At 39.4% G+C, this 25,558-nt stretch overlaps 1 protein-coding gene across 1 annotated transcript; it reads right to left on the reverse strand.

Annotated features, from left to right (window-relative positions):
• Positions 1 to 3,337: 3,337 nt before the first annotated feature.
• On the reverse strand, positions 3,338 to 23,032 carry lamc2 (laminin, gamma 2). The gene is made up of 22 exons (XM_017686383.2): positions 22,915 to 23,032; positions 18,496 to 18,672; positions 17,534 to 17,657; positions 17,341 to 17,432; positions 17,118 to 17,249; positions 16,669 to 16,858; positions 15,483 to 15,595; positions 14,703 to 14,918; positions 14,005 to 14,178; positions 13,600 to 13,833; positions 13,340 to 13,485; positions 10,727 to 10,880; positions 9,413 to 9,618; positions 9,225 to 9,304; positions 8,866 to 9,003; positions 8,326 to 8,473; positions 7,005 to 7,154; positions 6,800 to 6,911; positions 5,932 to 6,125; positions 5,198 to 5,356; positions 5,011 to 5,110; positions 3,338 to 3,926 (listed from the first exon to the last, which is right to left on the reverse strand). The coding sequence occupies exons 1-22, from the start codon at positions 22,979 to 22,981 to the stop codon at positions 3,673 to 3,675; spliced, it is 3,360 nt and encodes a 1,119-aa protein (XP_017541872.1). The 5' UTR covers positions 22,982 to 23,032; the 3' UTR covers positions 3,338 to 3,672.
• Between the last annotated feature and the right edge of the window lie 2,526 nt (positions 23,033 to 25,558).

Here is a 25,558-nt window from a genome sequence, read left to right on the forward strand (position 1 = left end):
AAATGAACTCGAATTAATATATATATATATATATATATATATATATATATATACTTGCTACTACTTGAACTTCAAAAAACTGTGACCATTGATGGACACTGGACTTCATCCAAGTGCTTTTTGGATAACCGTCATGAATAATTTTGCCCCTGCAAGTTTTACAACATATACTTTACATGCACCTCAGTATATTGTTAAACACCTGAATGTAGTTTAACCTTATGGTTGCTTTTATTATGTCAGCTTATTATTATGATTATTAATGCAGACATCAGCAGTGTTTTCATGTAGTCAAATGCTTATTATGTTATGATACAGAGTTACAGTAGCACCTGGTATGTCAGGAAGCCCATGAGGGGGAGAATGTTCCTTCAGCTTTCTGTAACGATCACTAAATCACTGTGTAGGAAACATTAAGGTTTAAAGCTGAATTACGATAGACGTGATAAAGGCGTGTGGCAAACACACTTCGATTTGCATGGCTTGAGCATCCTGACATTCAACTATACCTCTATTATAATCCACAAAGCTTCCTATACATCTCTATGCCTTTATTGCAATCCATACAAACAGGTCAGATAAGGATTACATTCTATTTTCTTTCCAGTTGAGAAATAAATTTTTCATGCTGTTTTTGCTTTTTCGATTGCTTTTTAGTGCTCAGTTCCAGACGTGGTTGCTTTCCAGTCTCGTGGTGAATACGTGACTAAACGCAGAAACCGGGTGGGAAGGTGTCGTGTTTTTGTTCTCACAGCTGTAATTTGTGTTAAGGAAATGTTTATGTTGGCAAGTGTGTAAGAGAACGTAGGCCACTTTTATCAGCCGTTTATGCATATATAAAAACTCTAACACTGAATGATGATGTTTACCATACAAGCAAGTTTTGTTTTGTTCAGCCGTGATTATAATGTTTAGTTTAATAAAAACCATCAAACTCTTTACTTGTCCTTTTTGATTCCATACCACTGTAGAACATCAGAAATATTGAAGGTGGTGACATTTTACCCTAAGGTGGTGTTCATAAGGCTACGGCACCCACATAAGGTCACAGTGAAATGGTCATAAACCTGCTGCTTTGTTCAACCAGGACGTTACATGAGACGTTAGATTATGTCACAGTGCTTTGTTTGGTGATTTGACATAATGCAATGACCCACAAAAGACGGTCACAGTGATTTTAGAACAGGTTGAGGGGATATTTTGGATTCTGCGTAAAACCCCCTTACCCATGATAAAATCACTGTAAAGCACAGCTTCAGGTGGCTTATTGCTTTATAAAATGGTGGACAATATAAAATATGATGAACTACATTTTGTTTTTTGGTAAATAAATTATTATTTATTAATAATGATCAGGATGAACGCTTATTCTGCCAAGAAATGTGGTTTGTTGAGAGAATGTTATTGGCAGACAATCAAAGACCGATGGAAATGCGGACTTTATGTGAATAAATTTGTGGACTTTTTAACTTTTTGTCATGTAATAATGAACATATCGCTGCTATCAGAACAAATACGTTTTTGACATAATTTGAAAATAACTTGCTCTTTACATTGTATGTAAATTTTGATGGATGGACCAAAAAATGGCCCAAAATTACTAAAGTCTGTTTACGTTGATTTACATTAATATTACAGTATGCATTTCCCTTCTCCTATACGATTATTTTGGAGATTTTTGTTCCGACAGCTGGACTGTTAAGGCAAAAACTTTTGCTTTATAAGTATTTCACCAAATTGCCATGCAAAAATAATGCTAATTTCCATTAGCCCCTCAATGCAATTTCCAGGCTTATTTAGCACCAGGCTAACAGTGTTGTACACCCCTTTTCCCACACTGGGGCTGAATCTTAAACTTTGTGTGGTGTTGGGGTCTGTGGGACCCATTTTCAGTGTTTACCAAAAGAAAAATGTAATTTATTATTATTTTAACCTTGGATTCCTTGGTCTTTGCTCATTTTCTGTGAAGAACATATAAAATAAGCTCATTCAGCTCAAGACTCACTCTAGTAAAATGCACCACAGAGCGCCACAGGAAGTCATTCTTACCTGTGGCCATCAAACTCTGTAACTCCTCCCTCAGTGTGTGATTCACAAACTCAATACGAAACTGTTCATATGTGCAATAATAACTGTGTGTGCAATAACTCAGAGAGACACTAACTTAATTTAAATAATTTAAATAATTGTAACTGCTTTATACCTGATGTTTCATATTACTATCACAATCACCGCCACCTTACTATATTCTTAAGTACTTAAATCTGGTGTACATACTGTAAATTCTCTATATTGTCTTATTACTACTTACTTAATACTACTTATTATTAGTAAAGTGTTTATTTTTACATAAATGGCTGCAACTGTAATTTCCCCCTGGGATCAATAAAGGAATCTGAATCTGAAATAACACATTTTCAATGATTTCACACTGTAAATCCCCCACACATTTATATTTCACATTTATATTAATGTGAAGGTGCTGTGTCCTTCTCTCTGTTCTCCTCCTACATGGCCTGCTTTTAGTGTGTGTGTGTGTGTGTGTGTGTGTGTGTGTGTGTGAGGGTGGACAACATGGACAGGCTGCTGACTGGCTACAGCTGCTAAAGGAGAACCCTATGCTGGCCACTTGTGATATTTTAAACATCTGATGTTTTTACATAAATTGTTATGGCTGTATAACAATCTGGTTGAATGCAATGGGTCTACCAGACCACTGAGTACAAAAACATCAGCACCACTCAAAGGTTAAGTAGATCCCTAGTCCCTACATTGTGCACTACATAGAAATAAAAATACTGGCTCCTGCATCCAAACAGTGCATAATATGTCTAATACATAGCCTTTTGGGTTTCCACCATGTTTATAATTCCTTACCAAATACTGAACTATATAAAGGCAGAATTTCCAAACTTCGATATCACACTATATTTATACCCTACATAACAAGGGAGCCGTTCGATATTCAGGCTGGATTGAAATCTGAAGCATTACAGACAAAAATGATTCCAGCCCAAGGATTTCTTTGTGACTTGGCGCAGTAATACACAATATAGTTGTGGTGATGCAGATTTTAGGACTGGAACTCCGTTTTCTAACACTTTATAACAAGTTAATGTGTATTACTGTGACATAATGCTAACAATGTTACATAAAATTTTTATCCTATAAATGATAAAAATCATGTTACCTAAGAACCACAGAAAATACTGGTTTGTTCAATCAGTCTGAAGTGACTCATGAAGGGCTTATGTAAGTGTCATGAACACTGGCCTACAGTAAAAGTAAAGATTTACCCTGAAGGCTTAAATGATTTTTGAAGATGAAAGACTCAGTATCTGTAGCGTTTCAGCTTTAATTATTAACACTTTAAATGGGAACATCCTTGGTTATCAAAGATATAACATTTTATTTTGTGCACATCACAGTCATCTTTTTTCTTTTTTTTTACATAAGACATAAATATAATTAGTTACAGCCACTCACACATACACCACCAGTATAAAAAAAACAACAAATACTTATTAAAAGTTAAATGCTATCAATGTTTTTGTGGATTGGGGTCATTTGTAGCAAACCTTTGAAAGTGCTGCTTAAGGCTCAGTGCTATCAGCACTATTACTCAGACATTTGAGGTGCTTGGGCCCCTAGTCCATTGCTAACATAAAGCCACTAAGGCCTCTCGTTTGGTGCTGTGTTATAGCAACCACCTGGAATGTTCTCGTAAATGTGCTCCAGATTTTTTATATCCATAACGATAGTGTCGATGTCGTTGATCATGCGTGCGATGGCAGCCCTCTGCTGAATTTCCTTGTTCTCCAGCTCGATGAGTCTGGGCCTGAGGTCCTTCTGCACAAGGCTGCGGCTGTCCGCTATAGCCCTCTCCAGATCCGACACCCTCTTCTCGTCTACAGAACCTGGTTTTCCTGAGAGAAAAGCACAGGAACTTCAGAAACGTTGGGCAACGTTACCACTGATGTGATAAATTATGTGATGATACGCTTTTCCGATAATATCATGGGTATTGTTGGTACTTCCACAACATGGGACAGCTTCATGTATCATAATCACTGTGTGCTAGCAGACTGCATGTCTGCTGATAACATCATTTTATTCTTTATGCAAATTATACTTAACCTTTTAAAATATGGCACTACTATTGTGCTGCTGCTTTTTATTTGTTTAATCTTGTTTGTAAACCTCAGAAAACTAAAAGTCACAACACATAACATTTGAAATGTCTAAGTTAGTAATGTTCTATTTCTTCCATGTCATCCACCGCTATGTCCTGCATTAATGCAGTTACGTTATAACTGAAGTTTGGGGTTTCATGCCTGAAACCATTCTTCCTTTCAATCTAACGTCTTATAAATTCACATCCTCACCTTCCGTTCCCATGACGAAGCATTCATAATGCCCACTGCCTCCCCATCTCCTCCCTGTCCCTCAGTCCTACTACAGCTATGAGAGGGATCTGGCCTTCTAGTTACAGGCAGAGGCTACCCAGAACTGCAGCCCAAGTTCTCAGAGCTCTCCCCACCTCCCTCAATCTGTCACCTCTCATACTACCAGCACCATGTTCAAGACACAGTCTTAACTTACAAACAGTTCTGCAATGGATACAGTCCTCCTTGTACTACACCATTTTAACATCCTCATACTGTCCTAAACATGAATGCTTTGATCTACCACCTAAAGCAATATAGTTAGTGTCTGTACATAATGTATCTATATTTTCCCCATTTTTCATGATTTCAAAACAGTAGTTTGCCATCATGCGTCTCAATTTCATCAATGGGCTAATAAAATCTTCCCAAAATAATTTACGATAAGATGTTGTTGTGTTAACTTGTTTTTTTTTCTTCTTCTTCTGTAATGTCTCCTTTTTGGTGACACAAGGTGACTACAGATAGTGAAGTTGGCGAGATCTGGCTGAGAATTCAACCAACTGTAGAAATGGTGAGCATGTTGGCCAAAAACCTTAGTCCTCCAATTGGTTTGCAGACTCACCAAGTAAGTCTAGAAGGTTGTTGACTGTCGTTAAAGTATCTGTAACGGCAGACCTGGTGTCCTTTGCACCTTTGTACACTTCATTGGCGTCCCGATTAACCTGAAGAGAGAAACAATAAGCATTTGCGTGCACTGTTTATCCTTTATACTGGAGTTCCTTGTGAGTGCAGATGGTTAAGCGTCCTACCTCTTCAGCCAGTTTTCTGTATCTCTCTGCGTCCTTTTTATCTTTAGTCAGTTGGTCCATGGTCAAGTCTGCCTGAGCCTTCAGTCCCTCCATGCCTCCCTTCAGCGTGGTGGCTGTTGTCAAAAGATCCGAGGAGGGTGGGAGGGAAGCGGACATTTTCTGAGGAGACACACAGAGGACCCACTTGAGCTAATTCATCAAGTTTGTGTACCCGCTTTTCAGAGTGGCCTCACGGCTCTGTTCCCGGAACGCCACTGTCGATTCGTTCCAGCGACACTTCATTCAGTGTAGCTGCTGAAGCATGAGACCAATAGAGTGAAAAACAGAAGCAGTCTATCTTTTCAAGAAAGGGCTCAACTTATATGCTATGGTGCAAGGTTTAAAATTGCCATGTGCTGTTTTTTTTTCTTCTAGTACAAATATTCTGGAAAATATGTAGAACATGATAAATGTTTTAGCAAAAGCCTTTAACAAGTGTATTGTGTGCTTGAGAAAGCATGTTTGGTGGACAGGAGGGCTTGTTTGTATTGACCCTGACCTCATGTCAGTCATTTTACATAAGGTGTGCTCTACAGATATCCTCTTGAGCAATGTCATCATAATGCTGCATCTTTATCATTTATATCTGAATAACAAAGTAAGGCAATACCCTAAACATACAGCCTAATTCATTACTGGTGGTGTAATTCCTGTGGTGTGAAAAACAATTAGGATTTAATGTTAGTTCTTCATACCTCTATTCTGGTCAGAGTGTTGTTTAGCTTATCAAGGGAATCCAGTGCATCCTTGTAGTTTCCCAGGTCACCCAGTACAGCCTGAGTTTCTGCATTGCTGGCCACAGCCTGCTGAATCGTGCCACTGATGAAGGGCAGTTTACTCAGGGCCTCGTCAGCCAAAGCCTTACTACTACTGATCTTGCCTTCGAACCCTAAAAAACAGAGATTTATAATTTAAACAACAACCAATAATAATGATGGTTAAACCTATTTAACTAAAAAGCAACTTATCTTTTTAAAAAGAGGTTATAATTAGTTATAATAGTCTCCTTGAAAACTTTATACTTTATCATATTATGTATAATGTACATTGGTGAGGCAAAATATGACTATCCAAAGCTAAAGTGAATAATGAATGGTGATTATCTCCTGACAACAGCACAAGATCTGGGACATATTAGACCGTAAGGGAACAGTCGTTTCTTGTAGTTGACATGTTGGATGTAGGAGAAAGGGGCAGGCATGAAGATATTTGGAGCCTGGTCAGAGGGTAAAGATTGGCTCATTTCACCTCTTATGTTACTCGATCATCCATGCCAATCGCTTCCAGTCTAGCTCCCTTGAAATTTGCTTAAGATTGTGAAAATTTGCCAGGAGAGGTAAAAATTGAGGTTTAAAACTGGGCTAAAAACTGTATATTGTAGTACCAGGTTTACATCACTATCAGAATGAGCTGCAAATATCTTGGTGCCAGATACCACAGGGCATCTTCAGAGGTCTTGTAAAGTTCATGCCTCAGTGGGGCAGTGCTGTTTTAATGACATGTGGAGGACCAGCAGCAGATGGACATAATGTTTGGTGCTTTAAACTCAACCTCTGTTCTCACCTCTGAGTTTGTCCAGAGCCTCGTCCACATTGCCCAGAGTGCTGAAAAGCTTCATAGCCTGGTCTGCTTCTGCCTTGGCGGCATTAGCCCTGGCAAGCAACTTATCCTGAGCCTTTGAATCAAAGCACAGAGGGTAAGTTTTGACTGTGCACAGTATTACTTTAATATGGATACCTGTGCTTGTGTTGGTGAGTTATTCCTCTACCTGTTGAGCAGTTTTGACCTTGTTCAGTAGGTCGCCTGTCTCTTTCTTATCAGCCAGAATTTCCTTCTGCAGCTCCTGGTAGCTTGTTACATTGTTCTTTACCAAATCCTTCATATTGTCCAACTTGGCAACCAAGCCAGTAATGTCCACCTGTACAGGGAGAGAGCAGGTTAAGTATACTCATTAAAGCATGGTTTAAAAGCACACAAACACACTCACACACCAGAGCCTGAACACATAGATGCAGACAGAAACACACATAAGCCCACATCTACAGGGACCTGCTCCAGATTTCTGACTCCTTCATTAATATGATGCAGCCGATTCTCACATTTCATGCTGACTCATGCTCCTCATCATAATTGCAGTATTTAATTTCAGAGCTCTGTAGCCATCGTTATCAGAATGAAACATTGTCTATGATAATACCAACATCTTCTCAGCATCACTACCAAATAACAGCCATCAACAATGGGCAGTGCATATCAGGATCATTCTACAGACGTAGTCTAAAACACACTCTTTAATAAACACGTTTAATTGTGCACAAATGGTAAATGTATTTGCACACAGCACATGTTGAACTGAAGTGAACTGAACTACAATTGAACTACTTTAAATTATTGAAGGTTCATAATGTATGTTTATATCGTTGTTGTCGAAAGAAAACCTCATATCTCCAAATTGGTAACTTTAAAGGAGAAGGAGAAACATGCTTTCCTTTAATGTAAGTCAATGGAACCAGACTTTTTTCCCCAAGTCATTCTGCACCTTTTCTCTTGGTCCATTCGTGAAATTTACACACAATGTAAAGGGCAACAGCTATTTTCAAATTATGTCAAAAACGGAAAAATGCTGTTCTGTGTTGAGCACTGCATGTCCCCCTGCCTAACCTTGAAATTACACAAATAAAAAATGTAACAATTTCTGCCATTTTTAAAAATATCCTAATTCAATTCAAGACTATGACTCATAGATATAAACAGCAGCCTTCCAAGATAACGTCTTGATGCATGAATGTAGTTTGCACAGTGATAGCTGGTGAGGTACAAGCTTTTATTACCTGCTAGCTACATTAGTCTTACCGCTACAATGCAAGGTCAAACAGGCAAAATTGGACGCCAAACAAGTCGTGGCTAATTTGACACAAGGGGGTAAATGTGTAAATGTGATTTTTGGTCTTATTAAAACTTTGAGGTCATCATCACCAGTCAAATCACACTGGCTCTATTACATTACATTACAGTGCGTTTGGCACTGACAAGAGACTTACAAGAGACAAGAGTCAGTCTCGTAATACCATCATCATGCTTTTTAATACCTGAGGAGCTGCTGTTGTAAGGGTCTTCCCCAGCGCAGAAATTTGTTTCAGACTGTCCAGTGCCACCTTGCTCTCTGCCTGAGCGGCATCAGTCACGCTAGTGGCCTCCTTCTGCATCTTATTCACCAGAGCTACGTCTGCATTGAACCTGCCACATCAACAAAGCATTAAATCATCTATGGTTGTTTGTAGCTATTGTTAGGATTAGCATTATAGAGGAATGTATATTTATTTGTAGAGGGTTATAAATTCAATGAAAAAAGCCGATATTTTAGCATAGCAGCCCAACTGCTATGCTACAAACACTAGTTTGTAAAATCAGTCAAATCTAAACATCTGTCCAATGTCTGCCAACACTAACATGATTCCCATATAATTGTGCATCCCTAATGATCTGTCAGTAAAGCTGGACAACTTAAGACCAAAGTAAGCACTGTCCAATACCTTATATCTTGGACCTTCATTACTGGACAAACTTGACGTGGGGTTATCAGGCTAAGATATTGGATGGACAGAGGGCATGTGGCCTAAATCACTCACTGGTTTTTGAGACTGCTGATCTGCGGTTGGAGGTTGTTCTCCCCTGTGATGATTGGGCCCACAAAGGCCAAGGCTTTCTCAGCCTCAGAGACCGCGTTATTGGCTGACTGTTCTACTGTTCCCGCCTCATTTTGGTGCCTAACAAGAAAAACACCCAGAGGTCAGCTGTGCACAAAATGTCAATCAATGTAGTGAAAAAAAGTCAGAAAATAAAAATGGTTTGTATAAAGCTAAGTCAGTTTCTTGCTCAGCTATGTTCATAAGTCTGTTGCGTAAATACAGTATTCATATTGCATGCACCATTATTTCATTGCCTGTAAAAATCTGACCGACATAAGAAAGCAAGATGCTCTACTCACTGTTCGGCGAGGTCCGCGGCTTTCTGAACCAAACTAGTCAGGGGATTAATACCTGCCTCTGCATCACGTAAGGGGAAGTCCTAAAATAGAAATATAGTGGAAACATTTAGATGTATATTCTCTCTCCATATAAGTTCTTCTCTGGTCCTGGAAACTGAAGCAGAGGATTATAATTTGAAAATGCTTACAATTTGATTCATGTCCTGTCTGGCCTTCAGTAAATTCTGCCTGATGTCAAGTATGAGTTTCTGGATTTCAGCCACATCTTTGGTGTACTGCTGGTCTTGACTGGCGATGTTGTTCACAGTCCTGGAGATGTCCTGCAGTCTTCCCTCCTCTTTCAGTTGGGTACTTCTGAGCAAGGACAGTTTAGCGTAAAGAAGCGCCTCTGTGTCTACAGGACAGAACAGTGGAAAGATCGGTGATCAATATGAGTCATCAATGAATCAGTATGCCATGCACTTTTATCATCTTAATAAACATTCAAACATTTATATTTCTGTAGTCAAATCTGATCTGTACATTCCTTATACCACTGCATTTACACAGTTTTCCCCTCACCCCAGATGTAGTCCAGGTCTTCTGAGTTTTATATGTAATGTTGATAATGGTGACATAGTGATAAATCCAGTTTTTTATGGTATGCCTTACAATTAGTAAGATTACTATGCCTTGCACTGCCCTGTGTGTATCCCCTCATGCATAAATAGATTTTAAAAATACAGGGTGAATCGAAAAGATTCATCTGATTTCAAAGTGCCATGTTTTTACAAATCTTAGGTGCCTAGGAACCAATCACATACCAATTGAAAGAGGGGGTCATAGAGTTTCTGACTGAGCAGAAAGCGTTTTGCGCTCACCACTTCATTAAGAGTGAATCAGTCATAACTGTGCAAAGTGATTTTCATTTATCAGTGACCCTCCAACAGCTCAGAGCATTTGTCATTGGTTCCACAACACTGGATGATCTCCGAAAACGTACAGCGACAACTGACATGCTCAATCGAGTATGAATTTGATGTCCGTACAGAGGGAGGAGGTCATATTGGGCACTCTGAAACAATGCATTTGACATCAAGCCACTCTGAATGACTGTTTACACCTTGACCTTTAATTATTCTGCTTCTTTCACCTAAAAACTCCAGTGTAAAGCTGAAGAAGAAAAGCTTGAAACACCAAACATGTCTTTGCTGATCAACATTTGTGGTGAGAGGGGAAAATTGGGAAAAGTTGATTTTTTGCTGAACTAGTGGTGTATGACATATAAAGAATAAGACCAGAGCACTGTTTTTCAAATCCAGTCCTGGAGCTCCCCCTGCACTGCACATTTTCATGCTTTCTCTCTTCTAACACGTGTGATTCAACTCATAAAGGACTTGATAATTAGATATGGATATGACTCAGGAGTGTTAAAGCAGAGCAAACACAAAACTGCACAGTCCTCCATGACTGGAGCTGGGTAAAGAAAGCTTGTGCAAAAAGAAATGGAGAGACTGGGTTACCGGTGAGAGTATCTGCTCTCTTCTGCATGGACTGCACCAATTCTTCAGCAGTGCTGAGGGCTTTCTCCATGGCTTTGTTGTCGTACACACCTCCATTCCCCATGCTGTTAAAAAAAGCCTCCAGCTCCTGGAGTTTCTGTGCGAACTTCTCAATCTGCCCATCAAAACAACATCAGCAAAACACAGCTGTTAGCCATTGGTATTTTTGTTTCATTTACCGTGTAAAGCCTAAATAAAGAGATGCTCTGTAGCCTCTTAAACTCCTTGGAACCACCGGTGGTTCCAAAATGCACTTTATCATATTCTTCACAAACTTTCATATTTCATAAGCTACATTCAAAAGGTAAGTGTCATATGAGAGCTGTAACTGTCTTCTTTCCAGTCAAATAGATGGGTGATGTAACTCTAAACCCTGAACTCACAATTTCTTTTCTACTGAAAGTTGGCCCATTTTTCTACAAATCTGGGCTATAAACTATAAACAGATGGCGTCTCTTCAGTGATCTGCTCTGTAAAAATAATTTTTATAAAATAATACAAAGAGTGTCTAAGATTTTTGGATTTCAGCAGTAAATTGTAAGCATATGTATGATCATAAAACACATGCTCTGTTCATTTGAGGCGAGCTTTTGCACAAAAATAAAAAATGAGCATTCATTTCATGCAGTTACTGAATAATTTGGCTTACGATTTGGTCATGTAAATTCAGATGGAAAAAACAAAATATACCCTGGAGAATAAGAGGTCAAAGGGATTAGATTGGACAGCTACTCCAGGGTGTACGGTAAAAAGAGATTTTTTTACAGAGTAGTGTCGATGCTGTGTGCTGATGTCTGGACTAATGCCACATTTAATTCCACCCACACATTCAGCACCCAACCAGCTCCTCAGCAACCTGCAGTTACATCACCCTCCACAGAATAAAAGCACTCCTACTACACATTTAAATCCAGGAGAGACACGGCTTAACTTCATAGCTACTCATCTGAGACTAAAAAATAGATGTTTTCTGTATGTAAAACAGTCATCACAGGTGTTGCACCGATACCTTTACCATATCATCAGCACTGATACTGGCAAGGATTTAAATATTTAAAATTCAAGCTGCACTATGTAAGATTTTTTTTTTATTTAAACTGAAAGAAGCAGAAGAGTCAGGAATAAAAGCTGGCCTGTAAAGCCTCAAGCAATAATATAAAAATTTGAGGTGCAGCGTGTTTTCGGAACACGTCATAACTCTTAAGTTGTTACGGTCACACGCACAAACTAAAAAAGAAGCTCCAACTTGATGTTTCGGTCTCAAATGCAAAAAGAACATTATACTGATGAGGACATGATGGCAATGATAGTTAATTCCCTTACAATCATCAGATTCATCAGCCGAAGGAAGGGGTCTAAAGGAAAACTACACAACAGAGGTCAATAATAGGCAAACCGTGGTCCGAATCTGAACCCAGACACTGTCCTATGCGGACCTGAACCGAAAAACTATAGAGAATTATTTTATTTTGATTGATTTACTGAAATGTCGGGATTTACCGTCACCTACAAGGCTAACTTCAAATGAATGCACCCAACAGCACACCCAAGCTGCTGTTAACGTCATGGCGAGACAAGTCAGAAATTAGTGCGTGGCTGGCAGATTCAGGCTAATCCTCCTTGTGATATTCCATTCTACCAGCCTAAATATCTCAGCCTCTGATGCTGGCTCAACCCCATTTCCTACCAGCCCCAACTCTGAATGGGTCATTACTCTTGCAGGGCACGGAGACACAGAGCTGCAGGACAGAGAGATACTGTAACAAATTGACGCGAACTGGAGTGAACAGGCAGCTATGGGTTGCATCTGCAATAATGTGTTTTATTCACTTCAAAAGTCTAAGCTGTTTTCTCTCCAGAGCATAAACAACTTATTTTTGTAAATTCCATTCAAAACCATGTTCTGTTCACTTCTACAGTCCCCTATTGTGTAATACTGTGAGATATGCCAGAGAAAAGCCTCTGGGCCTTAACAGAAACCAATGCAGTGGCACAAAAAACATTGTGATGGGTTACAGAATGAGATATCTAAAGGACTGAAGCCAAAGCCACAGTCAAAGCCACGTTTTAGTGAAGCAATAAGCCACTCTAGATTGTATGTTACAAGCATAAAACAGCAATAAAATGCTGTATGATAAAATACAGTCATTTTAATGTATTATTACTCATAATTGCAAAAATTGGTCTGCCTACAAGTGTGGTTTAGGCTATGGTTGCCAAAGCAAAAATGTTTTTCTTTTTTTATTTTTTTATTTGGTAAATTAATACAAAATTCAATTGATGTATACAATCATATATGTGTATATCAAGCATTAAGAGAAAGTATTAGAGCTGGGCAATATGACAATATTTATTGTTATTGTGATAAATGCTTTCCTGGGCATATTGTGGATATCTTCAGTACTAAAAAATACCCAACTGCATGTTTCATTACAAATATTTAGTCCTTTTTAGTGCAGCATATTATTGCATCATTATATTTGAGGGTTTTTTTACATATTGATTTTAGCATCAGAACTATCCATTTCATATTATGAAATTATTCCCACGTTCTGAATCATGGATTTCCCATACCTGACTCTTGACAGGGCTGAAGCAGGATGGACATGTAGAACTCTTGAATCTCTCGCACTTGTGCCCCTCGAAACCTTCCGTACAGCTGCACTTTCCCTGATCACTGCAGGACCTCGACAGTGACCCCTGGGGATTGCAGTTACAAGCTGCAGACAGAAAAGAGGGCAAAAAATTGCTTTAACCCCAGAGCAACTTCCATGCCTTCTTCAGTACACTGCAGATTCTGGGCATCTAGTATTGATGTGATTTGTTGTCCATACCCGTGCAGGCGTCTGCGGGTTTGCTGTGGTAGAATCCGTCCAAACAGTTCTCACAAAAGAAACCAGTGGTGTTGTTCAGACACTTTAAACACTCTCCTGTGAAGTCGTCACAGTTGCCCACGGCGTTCGGGTCCAGGTGCCCATTACACTGACACCGACGGCATGGTTGCGGCATGCCCCTCTCTCCCAGAGGGTCACCATAGAAACCGTCATTGCACCTTTGGCAGCTGGAGCCTATTATGAACACAGAAAAATGATCACTGACCGCATGCATTTAAATGAACGCATGTGCAAGACCAAATACAAATGACAAGGCAATAAAGCAATGTATTCTGGTGTGATGTGTTCCTGGCTGAGGGAAATGTGACAGGATATTCATTTCCAGTTGTGCTGCTTGTTACTTACCTGTGATCCCTGGTGGGCAGTTACAAATCACATCCAAGGTTCCAGGGGCGACCAAACAGGAATAGCCGGTGGGACATGGGCATGTCAGACAGCTGCCAGGTTGCCGAGGATTCTCGTATTGACCAATGGGACAGGGCTCTCCGTTACGTGTCTCATCAGCTGGGTAACAGTCTCCTATGAAGCACATACACAGAAAGAAAATGATAAAAATGACCATAACAAGCAATGGCTTGTTGTATGACATAGGAGACTGAAGTAGTTAACATTGAAAAATACATTATATTCTTAATTAATATATTAATCTAACGAATCAATATGACTGCACTACTCTTCACATGTTTGGAATCATTTGTTATATTAATAATTGTCATTTTATTCAACTATAATCTGCTAATACGTGGTGTGGATCAAAATATTATAATCTAGACACCAGAAGTTATTTTTAGGTGACAACAAGAAGTTATTATGAAAAACTTAACAGCTTTGTCCGTCATTATAGAAACATCTACCACACTGTTCATCCTTCTGGACATATCAAACCTATAATTTTTACAGCTTCCTAAAAATTATTTAAAATCTTGACAGAATTATTTTATACTATTTTGCGTTTGTAACTGCTACAAATTTGGATTTATATTGTTATTATTTGGTGGTGGTGTATATCAAAGTGTCTTTGCTGGTGTTGCTGAGCAGTGTACCTGTTTCAGGATCACAGCTTCCTCCTCGACAGGTGCACGGCTCACAGGGGCTACGGCGACCTTGCCCAGGGAAACGTCTCTTATACCCTGCAGCACAGTACTCGCAAAAATCGCCATCATAGCCTGCTGGACAGCGGCACTTCTCCACCCAACTTGCAGGGGTGCCAGAACCCAACCGAGCAGAAACCAGAGTAACATCGTCCAGATAACCACGTCCTGATGCAAAGATATGGAGAAAGAAAATAATTACTTTGGCTTGAAAACCAAACCACATACTGGATGCTGGACTGGAGGATGCTGCAGCAACCCTTACTTTCAGCTTTGCCTAAAGCCTCTGCAACTGCTAAAATAATAAGCCTAGTCTGCTTTAGAGTGAAGGTTTTTCATATTGTTTTTCATATGTTGTTTATAGATTTTGCATTAGACTATCAAATTTGTTGCTGATGCAGTAACAGACTTTTTAAGTAACTTAGAGGTACGTGTATTGGTGAAGGAGTCATTTCTGTGTTTTGTACAGTTTTGCATTATAGCAACTGCATTATTAATATTATCTATTCAGTCATCATGATTTCCCAAAGACACATTCTGTTTGGCGTAAATTACTTAAAACTATTTAGTGTGGAAAAAGTACGAGTATGACATCACATGCTTAAGCATTGTATACATTCATACCAAATTGGAAGGATGCCAAAAAAAGCAGCTATATCACATGTATCTTTCTAAAAATTTGAGTTGGCAAGCTGATGTCAAATATGAATGGAGCTCATTAGGCATACTCACCATTTTCCCCAAATGTGGCCCGGATCTTAATGGCTGCAAGGTCGCTCAAAAGTGTTTGAAACTCTGTAGATGAGAGCTGGGGTTTCCATTTGCTGTCAGGCTGTTCATCCAACCTATGGATGACATGAATGACTAGTATGAATACATACATTAATATGTAGATTATACACTCACAGTACAGTTTATTAGAAAACCACCTGAGCTCCACCTACTTTAAAGCTCCACTGTACTACACATTTGTACAATTACGGACTGTATCTGCTGAGGCACAGTTTTCCACCTTACCGTTTATGACTGGACACTGCTGACCTGATGTTGGATGGTGGAACATTCTCAGCACAGGAGTGATACTGACATGGCAGTGGCACGAAAGTGTGTGTGGTGCTTATGTATGTGTATCGGGCATATATCAGTTTCACTGCTGTTCAAAAATATTCAGCCCTCAGTGACTAATGACAAAGGGCCACACTAATTAGCTCTTAGAGAAAAAAATATCAGACGGGTATCCACCATACCCAAGATTTCAAGACCAGTACTAGAGAAAGAAGTGAAAGAAGAAAAAGAGGTGATGTGCCATCTTTTACTTTTTAACACTGGCTTAGTTTGGTGTTTTGACAGGGATTACTAAATAGATTCCTTTTGTGTATTATACCATATTATCAAGACCCTTGTGTAAGACTTTGGATTTTGTCCCGGAGTCTTTCATATTTTCATTCCCCAACTGTGCAAGCCACCAAATTATTACTCAATGTGTTTGGATGCCAGAACTGCATGTCTTTACTCTCACATCAACCATGTCCGAACTTGTTTCCTTAAATTTCTAAGCTTTTTAAAAGCTTCAATCAGGCAACACTACATGTCACAGCCCAGGATTTGCAGGTGCTGCACCAGCCAAGTCTATGAGAGGCACCGGCATGCCACGCCCACTAAACTCGACAGCAATATTTATTTCAAGGAAGCTCTCTGGGGGTAAACCCAAAGCCAGTGATGAGTGGGTGTGGTGCTGTTTTTGGTACTGTGGTGCTGTACGATTACTTGTTTAAACACCAATTAAAACTGACCTTTTCAATGATTATACAATGTTAAGTTTGCAAAGTTGGAGGACAGGTCTCTCTTACCTGAACCTAAGATACCTGAATAAGACTGGGCACCCGGTCTATTTGCTCAGCTATTTGCCAGTACTCACTTGAATGTGTAGGTGATTTTCCTTCCACATGGTATGACGGTCCTCAGGTTTCCCAGCGAGGCAGAAACTTTCAGTCCAGCTCCCTCTAACACAACATCTGAGGTAGAGGGATAGCGGACGCCTCTGTCCAGGCGCAGAGAGAAGGATAACGTCTGACCGTAGCTCAGAACCTGGTTCCCTAGGTATTGGGCTGAGCATAAGACAGAGACAGTCAGGCAGGCAACAGTGGATTTTGATTTGTGAGTTTGTTTATTGAAGTTGCAGCAGCAAGCATCTGGACTAGGGGAATGTAAGAATTGATTAAAGTTGATTACAATAACATTCACTAAAGAACACATCAAAAAATCTAATCTGTTTGAACTGTGGTGAAATCTCAGATTTTCTGATGCACCAAATTGTTTGCAACTGAACTGTAACATTAAGAAGTCAGAAATGTATATGCTGCTCACCTGGAGCTGACAGGTAAACAGGCAGCAGGTCTTTAGAAATGACCTCAATGTTGTGATGTCCAGGCAACCAGCGGAAATTCACCTGGGATGGATTAACAGTCTGAGCAGTGACAGCTTGCCAGTCCTCTGTCCCTGTAAACAGGTAACATCACTCAATAGGTATGAAATTTCCAGATGCTTAATGACTTCCTGGCATTTTATCTGCACAAAAGAAACATCTTACCCTGATCAAACGTTGAAGTGATGCTGTAAACTGTGTAACCCTGAGCCAGGGAGCACTCTCTTGAATGACCATTGCAGAAGCAAGTGTTTTGCCTAAAGTCAAAAAAATTAATTCAGTTAATCATATTAAGTTCAAACACAGCCTGATTTGCTCCACACTGCATGAGTCATTACAGATATCTTTGTTTGTTTACCTCATTGGCTCACAACCCTGGGCTGTGATTGGAGCTCCGTTAGCACACTGGTCACATCTGGACCCCTGCACACCCTGCTTACACACACACTGCCCCTGGCTATTGCATCCTTGGCCAACAGAGCCTAAATAAAATAACAAATGAACAAGTTTGGAACAACAACTTTTAAAATCCAGACAAAATAATACATTTGTTTAGGTTTATATAAGCCTAATTTATTCGGCCTCTTTTACATTCTATATTGCAATTGTGCTGTATCCTATTAAACTGTACAGTGGTTTCTTCTACACTGTAATGTTTTAGCTTTCCAGTGTTTTGCTTACCTTCCTGTGTAAAGCTCCCTGAAAGTTTGTAACTAAATTCAAATATGCTGTATAAAGTAGTTTTGTCCAAGTTTAAGGCAGCAGAGAAAATTATATGTACAGTTATTTATTTAAATTAATGCAATAAAGTAATATAACAAGTAGTTATTTGATGTATGCCTAAGTGCTTGTTTAATAGTGTTCAGACCTCTCCTCATGGAAGCCCAGTCTTAACTGTAGTTACCACCCAATATCTGCCATAATCAGTGCTTCGTTATGTTAAATCAAGTGAACCAAACTATCTGGAACCAAACTTTGTTCTTCAAACTAGCTCACAAGACATTACGTACTTTCCTGAAAACAAGATATACTTGTTCATTTTTACTGTATTTGTTTATTAGCATTTATTATAATATACATAATTATTACCAAGACAGATGGTTTTAAATAATGTCCTTAGGTTCCTACTTTGCACAGTACTGTATGTGTAAGATATTATAAAAGAAAACATATTAGCAGTAGTAGATTTAGCAGCGCAACAGCAGTAGTAGTAATATTATATGTGTCAAAAATTTAATTATCAAAGTGATATGGTTGGTGATGCTGGCAGTCTGTTAAACCCCTACACGTTAACCTGACGCAGGAAGCACAGATCCTTACCTACAGCGTTGCAGTAGCAGGGCTGGCAGCGTTCTCCTGCTCTCTGGTGGTAAAAGCCTTCCTTGCAGTTTTCACAATGCCTGCCTTCACTGTTGTCCAGGCAGTTCTCACATCGCAGCCCCATGAAGTCTCGCACACAGTACAGAGCCTTACCATTACACACACAGCTCGAAAAGACTGCAAGACAGCAAAGCAGCCATGGTTTTTGATTATATGAGTATTGTTTAAAATCAGTTATACTTAACAATTAATGACAAAGCAATAACAAGCAAGTCAAACAGATTGGTTCAGATAGCTTAGATACAGATAAAATGGGACAGTGGGTTGGGTAACAGGTCCAAAGTCTTGAATGACAAAGCTGATATTTTTTCTGTTTACTTATTCATTTAGAACACTATGGAGCCTCTAAGGTAATGCAACTGCATTCCGTCGCAATGACTTTCAAATCCCTGGCAAATGTTTTATGTTCCCTTGCAAAATTGTTTTTGCAGAAGTTTGACTAATCTTTACTAATGTAACAGTAACATTAACTTGGTAAAAATGTTTGATTAGTAATTAAATTACTTTAGATTTTTATTAGTTTTGTGACCAGAAGGTCGCCAGCTCGATGCCCTGAGCTGACATGACTGAGGTGCCCTTGAGCTAGCCACCTAACCCCCAACTGCTCCCTGGGTGCTGTGGATAGGGCTGCATTTTTGGGTCTCAGTACTGTGTCACTGACTGGGACAGGGAATATATCTGTCTGTCTGGTGAGGCAAGAAAAGGGAGGAAGAGAGGGTAACCTGGATAAAGCATGAAGACAGAAAAAGGAGAAGAGAATATGTTCGTGTAATTAATTATCATTGACATTCGATATATGGAATTACAGCCAGCAACTGATAATTTAGCAACCTATTTTAGTGGGCACTTGCACAGGTTTTAACAGGTTTGCTCAGGTGGAACTTGCTTATGAATCTGCACAGTACTGTAATCAGAGGCCTGTGGAATCAAGACAGTATTCACACGATAAAATATCAAAAACTGAATCAAATAATGTTTTTAAAATAGAAAATCATATCAACTCTGAAAATATATGCATCATTATACCCATAGGGGGCACTGCAGCATCTTAGCCTTATTGATTTCCACCCAAAGTCCTTGTAGTTCAAAAGTTGCTCCCACCTTCAAAATACATCATCAAAAGGGGGTTTGCTAGTCCTTAAACTATAAGACCTTTCTCTAGAGATTCCTGAGGCACCGGTGTAGAAGGAAAGTAGGCATGTTTACAACAGATCTAGAAATAGTGCACTTTTTTATTTAGGTGCCCCTTTAATAATGATGGTATCAGCCAAAACAAGGTGTTGCTTATCAGTTATTGGTATAGGCCCAGGCATTTTATATGCCTACTTATTGTTATAATGGGAATGTTTAGGATTCTGTTGTATCATTGAGGCACCAAAGGACCAGTTTAGAAGTATAAAGAAAATATAAGAGAATATTTTGTTGAATTTACTAGTTTAATGAGCGATGTTTTCATGTGTGCAGTTCGACTGCCCAGAAATGAATGCTGTCATTTACTCTTTAACCTCTTTAAATGGCCAGCCCAAAGTACTTTGCATTGACGTCCCTGTACACACAGAATAACAAGCCTTAGTATGTAATAAGCCTGGGATTTTAAGGGGTTAAATAGTTCCCAGTAGAGAGTGCTTTAGAGAGAAAGTTCTGTTAGTGCAGTTGAAAATAAAATGATAACCAAAATCCTCCAAACAAACTCAGGTGCAAATAAATGCTAACACAGTGTTACACCACACCCTGAAGTTGGCTCCTACATTCTTCCAAGTACAAGTAATGCCTGATGGACAATTACTCAAAGCCACAGACTATTCACTGAGGTAACAGAAAATGACAGAGGATCAAGGGAAGTCTGTAAGACATCCAGGTCCGTCAAGGGTCGTCACGTTTAAAGGCAGTTAACAACAGCTGTGTCCACACAAGATCACCTGGGATTAACGGAAACAAACTTACTTTTGTTGGTACCCTGAATACATGAAGCTTTAAGGTGAAGCTCAGCAATAGGTCCTAGCTTTGTGGGACTGGACAGGTTTTCTCTTGCAGGCCGTTTACCACAGGTCTGCGCCAATCGGCACGATCAGCTATATTCAACATGATGAAGTGTACACCTCATCTTCTTGGGGCAGACATACTGTTCTTACTAATACCCTCACGCCACAGTGACTCACTCTCGCCCAGACTGGCTGGCAAAGGTGGCAGAGGGGGATCAAACAGCTGTTTTATTCCATCTCTATGGCAACAAGTCCACCACGGTAACAGTTGTGGAGTACAAATAAAAGAAAAACACTCTCTGAGAGTCTGGGTCTTTTTTAGGGCACCACTTGCCAACATTATAACAGTAATCAACTAATCCACTGACTATTTTAACATTTTATCAAGTAATTACGTCTCACGGATCATATTTTTGAGCTTTATCTTGAAAATAAAAACATTTGATCACAAAAAAACAAACTTACATTTCAAAGATTCTGAAATACTTGCATGGAGGAACAAACCTATAAAGAATCCTATAAAAAGGCATCTTTATATAAAAACTAATTGACAAAAACATGAATGGGTGTATCTGTCAGGGTTTGTTCGTTACTGTACATGAGACCAACTAATCACTGCTGTTAAGCGTTTAACTGATAAGATAAATTTTATTTATTTATTTTTTTCCAATGTGCTATGAATTTTAATCCAGTAACAGTGACGGCACTAGCCTTTTTTACCCATATACACAAAGAAAAACATAGGCCAGTAAATAAACATGTATTCATTCAGTCATAATAAATGAATGCAGTTAACCAGTCAGACATAACATCAGACTAAGGTTTTTATTCCGGACGCAACACTGGAATATCATAATAATGCAATGAACTCATTATCTAGCGCATGAAGTTCTGGCTTAAGTGACTATTAAAGCATAATTACAGTCATTTCGGTCCATCAAAGAGAACACTGCATTTATTACTTACTGTGTCTGCAGGCTATGGAATAAACCAAGCTTAATTACTGATTAGACTAAGCTTAATGGATTAAACTAAGCTTAAATTCTTAGTGTTAGTGACAGGTAGCTTAAGAACAATAATCCAGCTGATTCAACCTGTCAAGTATTAACCAACCCTTTCATGAACTGAATAGTTGAATGAAGAGTTATAGGAAAACGAAACGATACTGAGCTGGAGAGGGACCCAGCCCGAGACTGTCTAAACTGGACAGTGTGAAGAAAAAGTGTCCTTAAAACCCAAAAGATTGGAAGGTTAGACTAACAGCATGCAAAGAGTGTGTGCCCAAACAAAGCAGACCAGCACTATTACGGTGTAATAGAACCAGGAGGAAAAATACTCCACTGTACTTGCCATTTTCCAGTATTTATACTTGACTGTATTAAAGAATTTATTACTTTTAGAGTTTAAAAAATGAACACTGTGTTCCTTCAAAGTTTCTAGACAAACTTGCCAAGCCAGAATTGTTCGCAGTAGTAGTGATGGGAACCAGACGTCTGGTTTAATGTTTAATGTCTCTCCTCACTGAAAGTTATTACATGCAGTGGTTATGAATACACATTATTCTGTGATAAAGGTTTGACTTCAAAGGTATGTTTATCCATTTATTTTAATTCATTCATAGTGGAGAGGGTACATGCATGGTGCTGTGAGGCAAAATAGTCCCCAAAGACCAGAACATTACATATTAAAAACCTAGAAGACTGCTGGTTTTGGTTGATAAATAAATTGGCTATCTTTGTGTTGCAGACATTGCAACCCCTGGTTCGTATCACCACCAATAGGGAAATCTGTGCTCGTAACCTTTAAAACGAACTGTTTTAACCAAACCACTATGAATGTTGTCTCAAGGATTGAATTATTCTGAAATTTTGGAAAATTGGTGGGATTCCCCTTTAAGCTAAACTGCTTGGGATCATTTATCTAGGCACATTGAGCATACAGAGAATGTCCATCTTTATCTTTGATAACACACAGAAAAGTTGGTGGGTGTAGTGGTTAACACCTCTGCCTTCTACACTGTAGACTGGGGTTCAACCCCCACGTAGGCAAAACACCCTACACTATACCAATAAGAGTCCTTGGGCAAGACTCCTAACACCGCCTTGGCCTACCAAAATGATCAAATTGTAAGTCGCTCTGGATAAGAGGGTCAGCCAAATGCCATAAATAAATAAATAAAAGTTAGTGCGCGTACTTTAGCTCAAGCCACTCAGAGTAATATGACCTCTAATAACGTCTACTTTTACTCTATGGAAGTATTTGAGTAACAACGGGCAGCAGTGAGTACAGCACGTCACACCTGCCGCCTAAAAGGCTGGTTAGAATAAGAAAAGTGCAGAAAACGCGAACAACAAACTTCAAATAAGACTTTACTCACGTCGATAACTTCCTTGAACGGGACACCAAACACAAACCGCCAACAGAAAGATCCAAGCGTTCTTCATTTTCCTGCGACACAAACTGCGCCTCTCTCTGTCTCTCACGGTTCTGCTCGCCTCGCGACACGCGCGCGCCTTTAAATCCTCTCACCGTGCGCGCGCCCTTTCGACGCTCGAGGCTCATTCAGAGCGCGCCTGCTAACAGGAAACGCAGCATGACGCGTCTTTGCTTTGACTTTACACTGAGTAATGATTCCCTGAGGGCTCGACTCCCTTTGAGTGATGGTTCTTCAAGGGTTCTTTAGAACCACGAGTGCTATATAGAACCATTTCGTGCTTTGCATGGAGGGCTCGACTCCCTTTGAGTGGAGTTGCTAATGGATACTCACTTGGAGATGGTTCTTCAAGGGTTCTTTAGAACCACGAGTGCTATTTAGAACCATTTCATGCTTTGCATGGACAGCTTGACTCCCTTTGAGTGATGGTTCGTCAAGGGTTGTTTAGAACCACGAGTGCTATATAGAACCATTTCATGCTTTGCATGGAGGGCTCGACTCCCTTTGAGTGGAGCTGCTAATGGCTATTCAGTTAAAGATGGTTCTTCAATGGTTCTTTAGAGCCATTTTGTGCTGTAATGGTTCTTTGCCTGGTGAAATGGTTCTTAAGCTTCATGGACAATGAGTTGTATATGGTTCTATGTAGAACCTTTTTGAAATTGATTCAATATAGCCCCAAAGGGGTTCTTCTATTGCTACGAGCTTGACATTGTATCACTCTGAAGAATCATCTCACCATGCAAAGAACCATTCAGGCATAAAATGGTTCTGTGTAGAATGAACTGTGCTAGATTTATCTAGTACCCTTAGCTTTTTAAATGTGTAGCTTGAAAATTTAGCCTTTCTTAAAATAAAACCTTGTAGGTTTTTTTTTTTCCGGGCGGCACGGTGGCGTGGTGGGTAGCGCTGTCGCCTCACAGCAAAGAGGGCCTGGGTTCGATTCCCCGGTCAGGCGGCCAGGGTCCTCTCTGTGTGAAGTTTGCATGTTCTCCCCGTGTCTGCGTGGGTTTCCTCCCACAGTCAAAAGACATGCAGTCAGGCCAATTGGAGATGCTAAATTACCCCAGTGTGTGAGTGACTGTCTGTGTCTGTCTGTCTGCCCTGTGATGGACTGGCGACCTGTCCAGGGTGCATCCTGCCTTCTGCCTGAAGACTGCTGGGATAGGCTCCCGCATCCCCCCCTTGACCCTGACAGAGAAGCGGGCGGATGGATGGATGTTTTTTTTTCAAAGCCTCCTCAAATTTTTACTCCCAAAATTCATACATTTAACCCACACATTTAATTCATACACTGAACCTGAATAATTTCAAAATATTTACCCATTTAACATTTTCATATTTAGGCCATGGCTCATAAGCAATCAAAACATTTTAATCGCTTGCCATGTTAATACTTTCTTTTGTTATTTTAATGCAATTAAAACAGTCAATGAGGCTTCACATATCGTTGCAGTCAGAAGAAAACCTTGTATGTCCATTTTTGGCATTTTTCAGTTTTTGACATAATTTGAAAGTATCTGTTACTCTTTACATTGTTTGTAAATTTTGTGATGAGTGGCCTAAAAGAAATTACCCAAAATGACATGGGAAAAATTCTGGCTCCATTGACTTACATTGAAAGTGAAGTAGTTTTTTCCTTCTCCTGTAAAGTTACTATTTTGTAGGTACAAGGTTTTCTTCCGACAGCAGTGATATGATAATTGATGAATAATATACTGTAATTATCTACAGTACATTACTTATAAAGTTATCTGACTTAAGATTTGAACTCCACTTCTGAAATGTGCTCTACGGCTATGTTCACCATCCTGGAAACATCTAAACTTTTATTTACAGCCTTCTAATGTACTATTATTTTAAAACCTACCAAGTTAGACAGGACTAAGAAATTAGGACTTTATACTCTTGTCTGCAACCTATTGCACTGGTTTTATCTTGTTAAAAACACTGATTCCAGATTTGTCTTTGGAAAATAATTCATCCCAGCAATAGAGTTTGTCATGTTATGCTGTAGAAAGATATAAGCTAGCTTCTCATAAGGACCGTTTGCTTCGTGTTAGCACATGTGGAGGGAACATCCAGAGGAACAGAAGGGAAACACCCTGGAGAAACATCCAAACACAGCCAGTGCAGGTAACGGGAACTTAATGAAAGGACTATGCACTGCAAGCCTATAGATGCAAAGTGATGTGTGTTAACTTGAGGCTGTTTTTGAAGATGAAACTGAGTGGATAAAATGTTCTGCTTCTATTTTCTGCCAAGAGCAGGTCAGAAAATGTACAGGTATGGATTGTTTGTTTGCACTGAATCATTTCCTCTGCATCATGAACAAGGAAAGTATCTAGACCAGGGCCGGCCTGGTTTTCAGACCACATCCAAGGAGGCTAGCTAATGATAAAATGAAAACTGGTCAAAGTTTTTCGCATAAATGTGACATAATCATGACGTTCAATATGCTGCAAATGAATGCTAGCTTAATAAGGTCCTGTCAACATTTGTCACTGTCCACCTGCTCAGATATGTCCTCATCCTCCTTAAGCTTTAAGCAGCTTTCTCATTCTTTTCTTCTCATAGTAAAAAGTAAAAT

Source organism: Pygocentrus nattereri, chromosome 2, assembly GCF_015220715.1.
Source record: "Pygocentrus nattereri isolate fPygNat1 chromosome 2, fPygNat1.pri, whole genome shotgun sequence".
Classification (NCBI taxonomy): domain Eukaryota; kingdom Metazoa; phylum Chordata; class Actinopteri; order Characiformes; family Serrasalmidae; genus Pygocentrus; species Pygocentrus nattereri.

What these genes read in the sequence shown, in the direction of transcription:
- lamc2 (XM_017686383.2), bottom strand. Translation starts at nt 22,981, where the DNA reads ATGAAGAACGCTTGGATCTTTCTGTTGGCGGTTTGTGTTTGGTGTCCC. An exon ending in CAGGGTTGTGAGCCAATGAG is followed by an intron (nt 17,433 to 17,533) that starts GTAAACAAACAA and finishes TTTTGACTTTAG; the next exon opens with GCAAAACACTTGCTTCTGCA. An exon ending in CACTTCAACGTTTGATCAGG is followed by an intron (nt 17,250 to 17,340) that starts GTAAGATGTTTC and finishes ACCTGTTTACAG; the next exon opens with GGACAGAGGACTGGCAAGCT.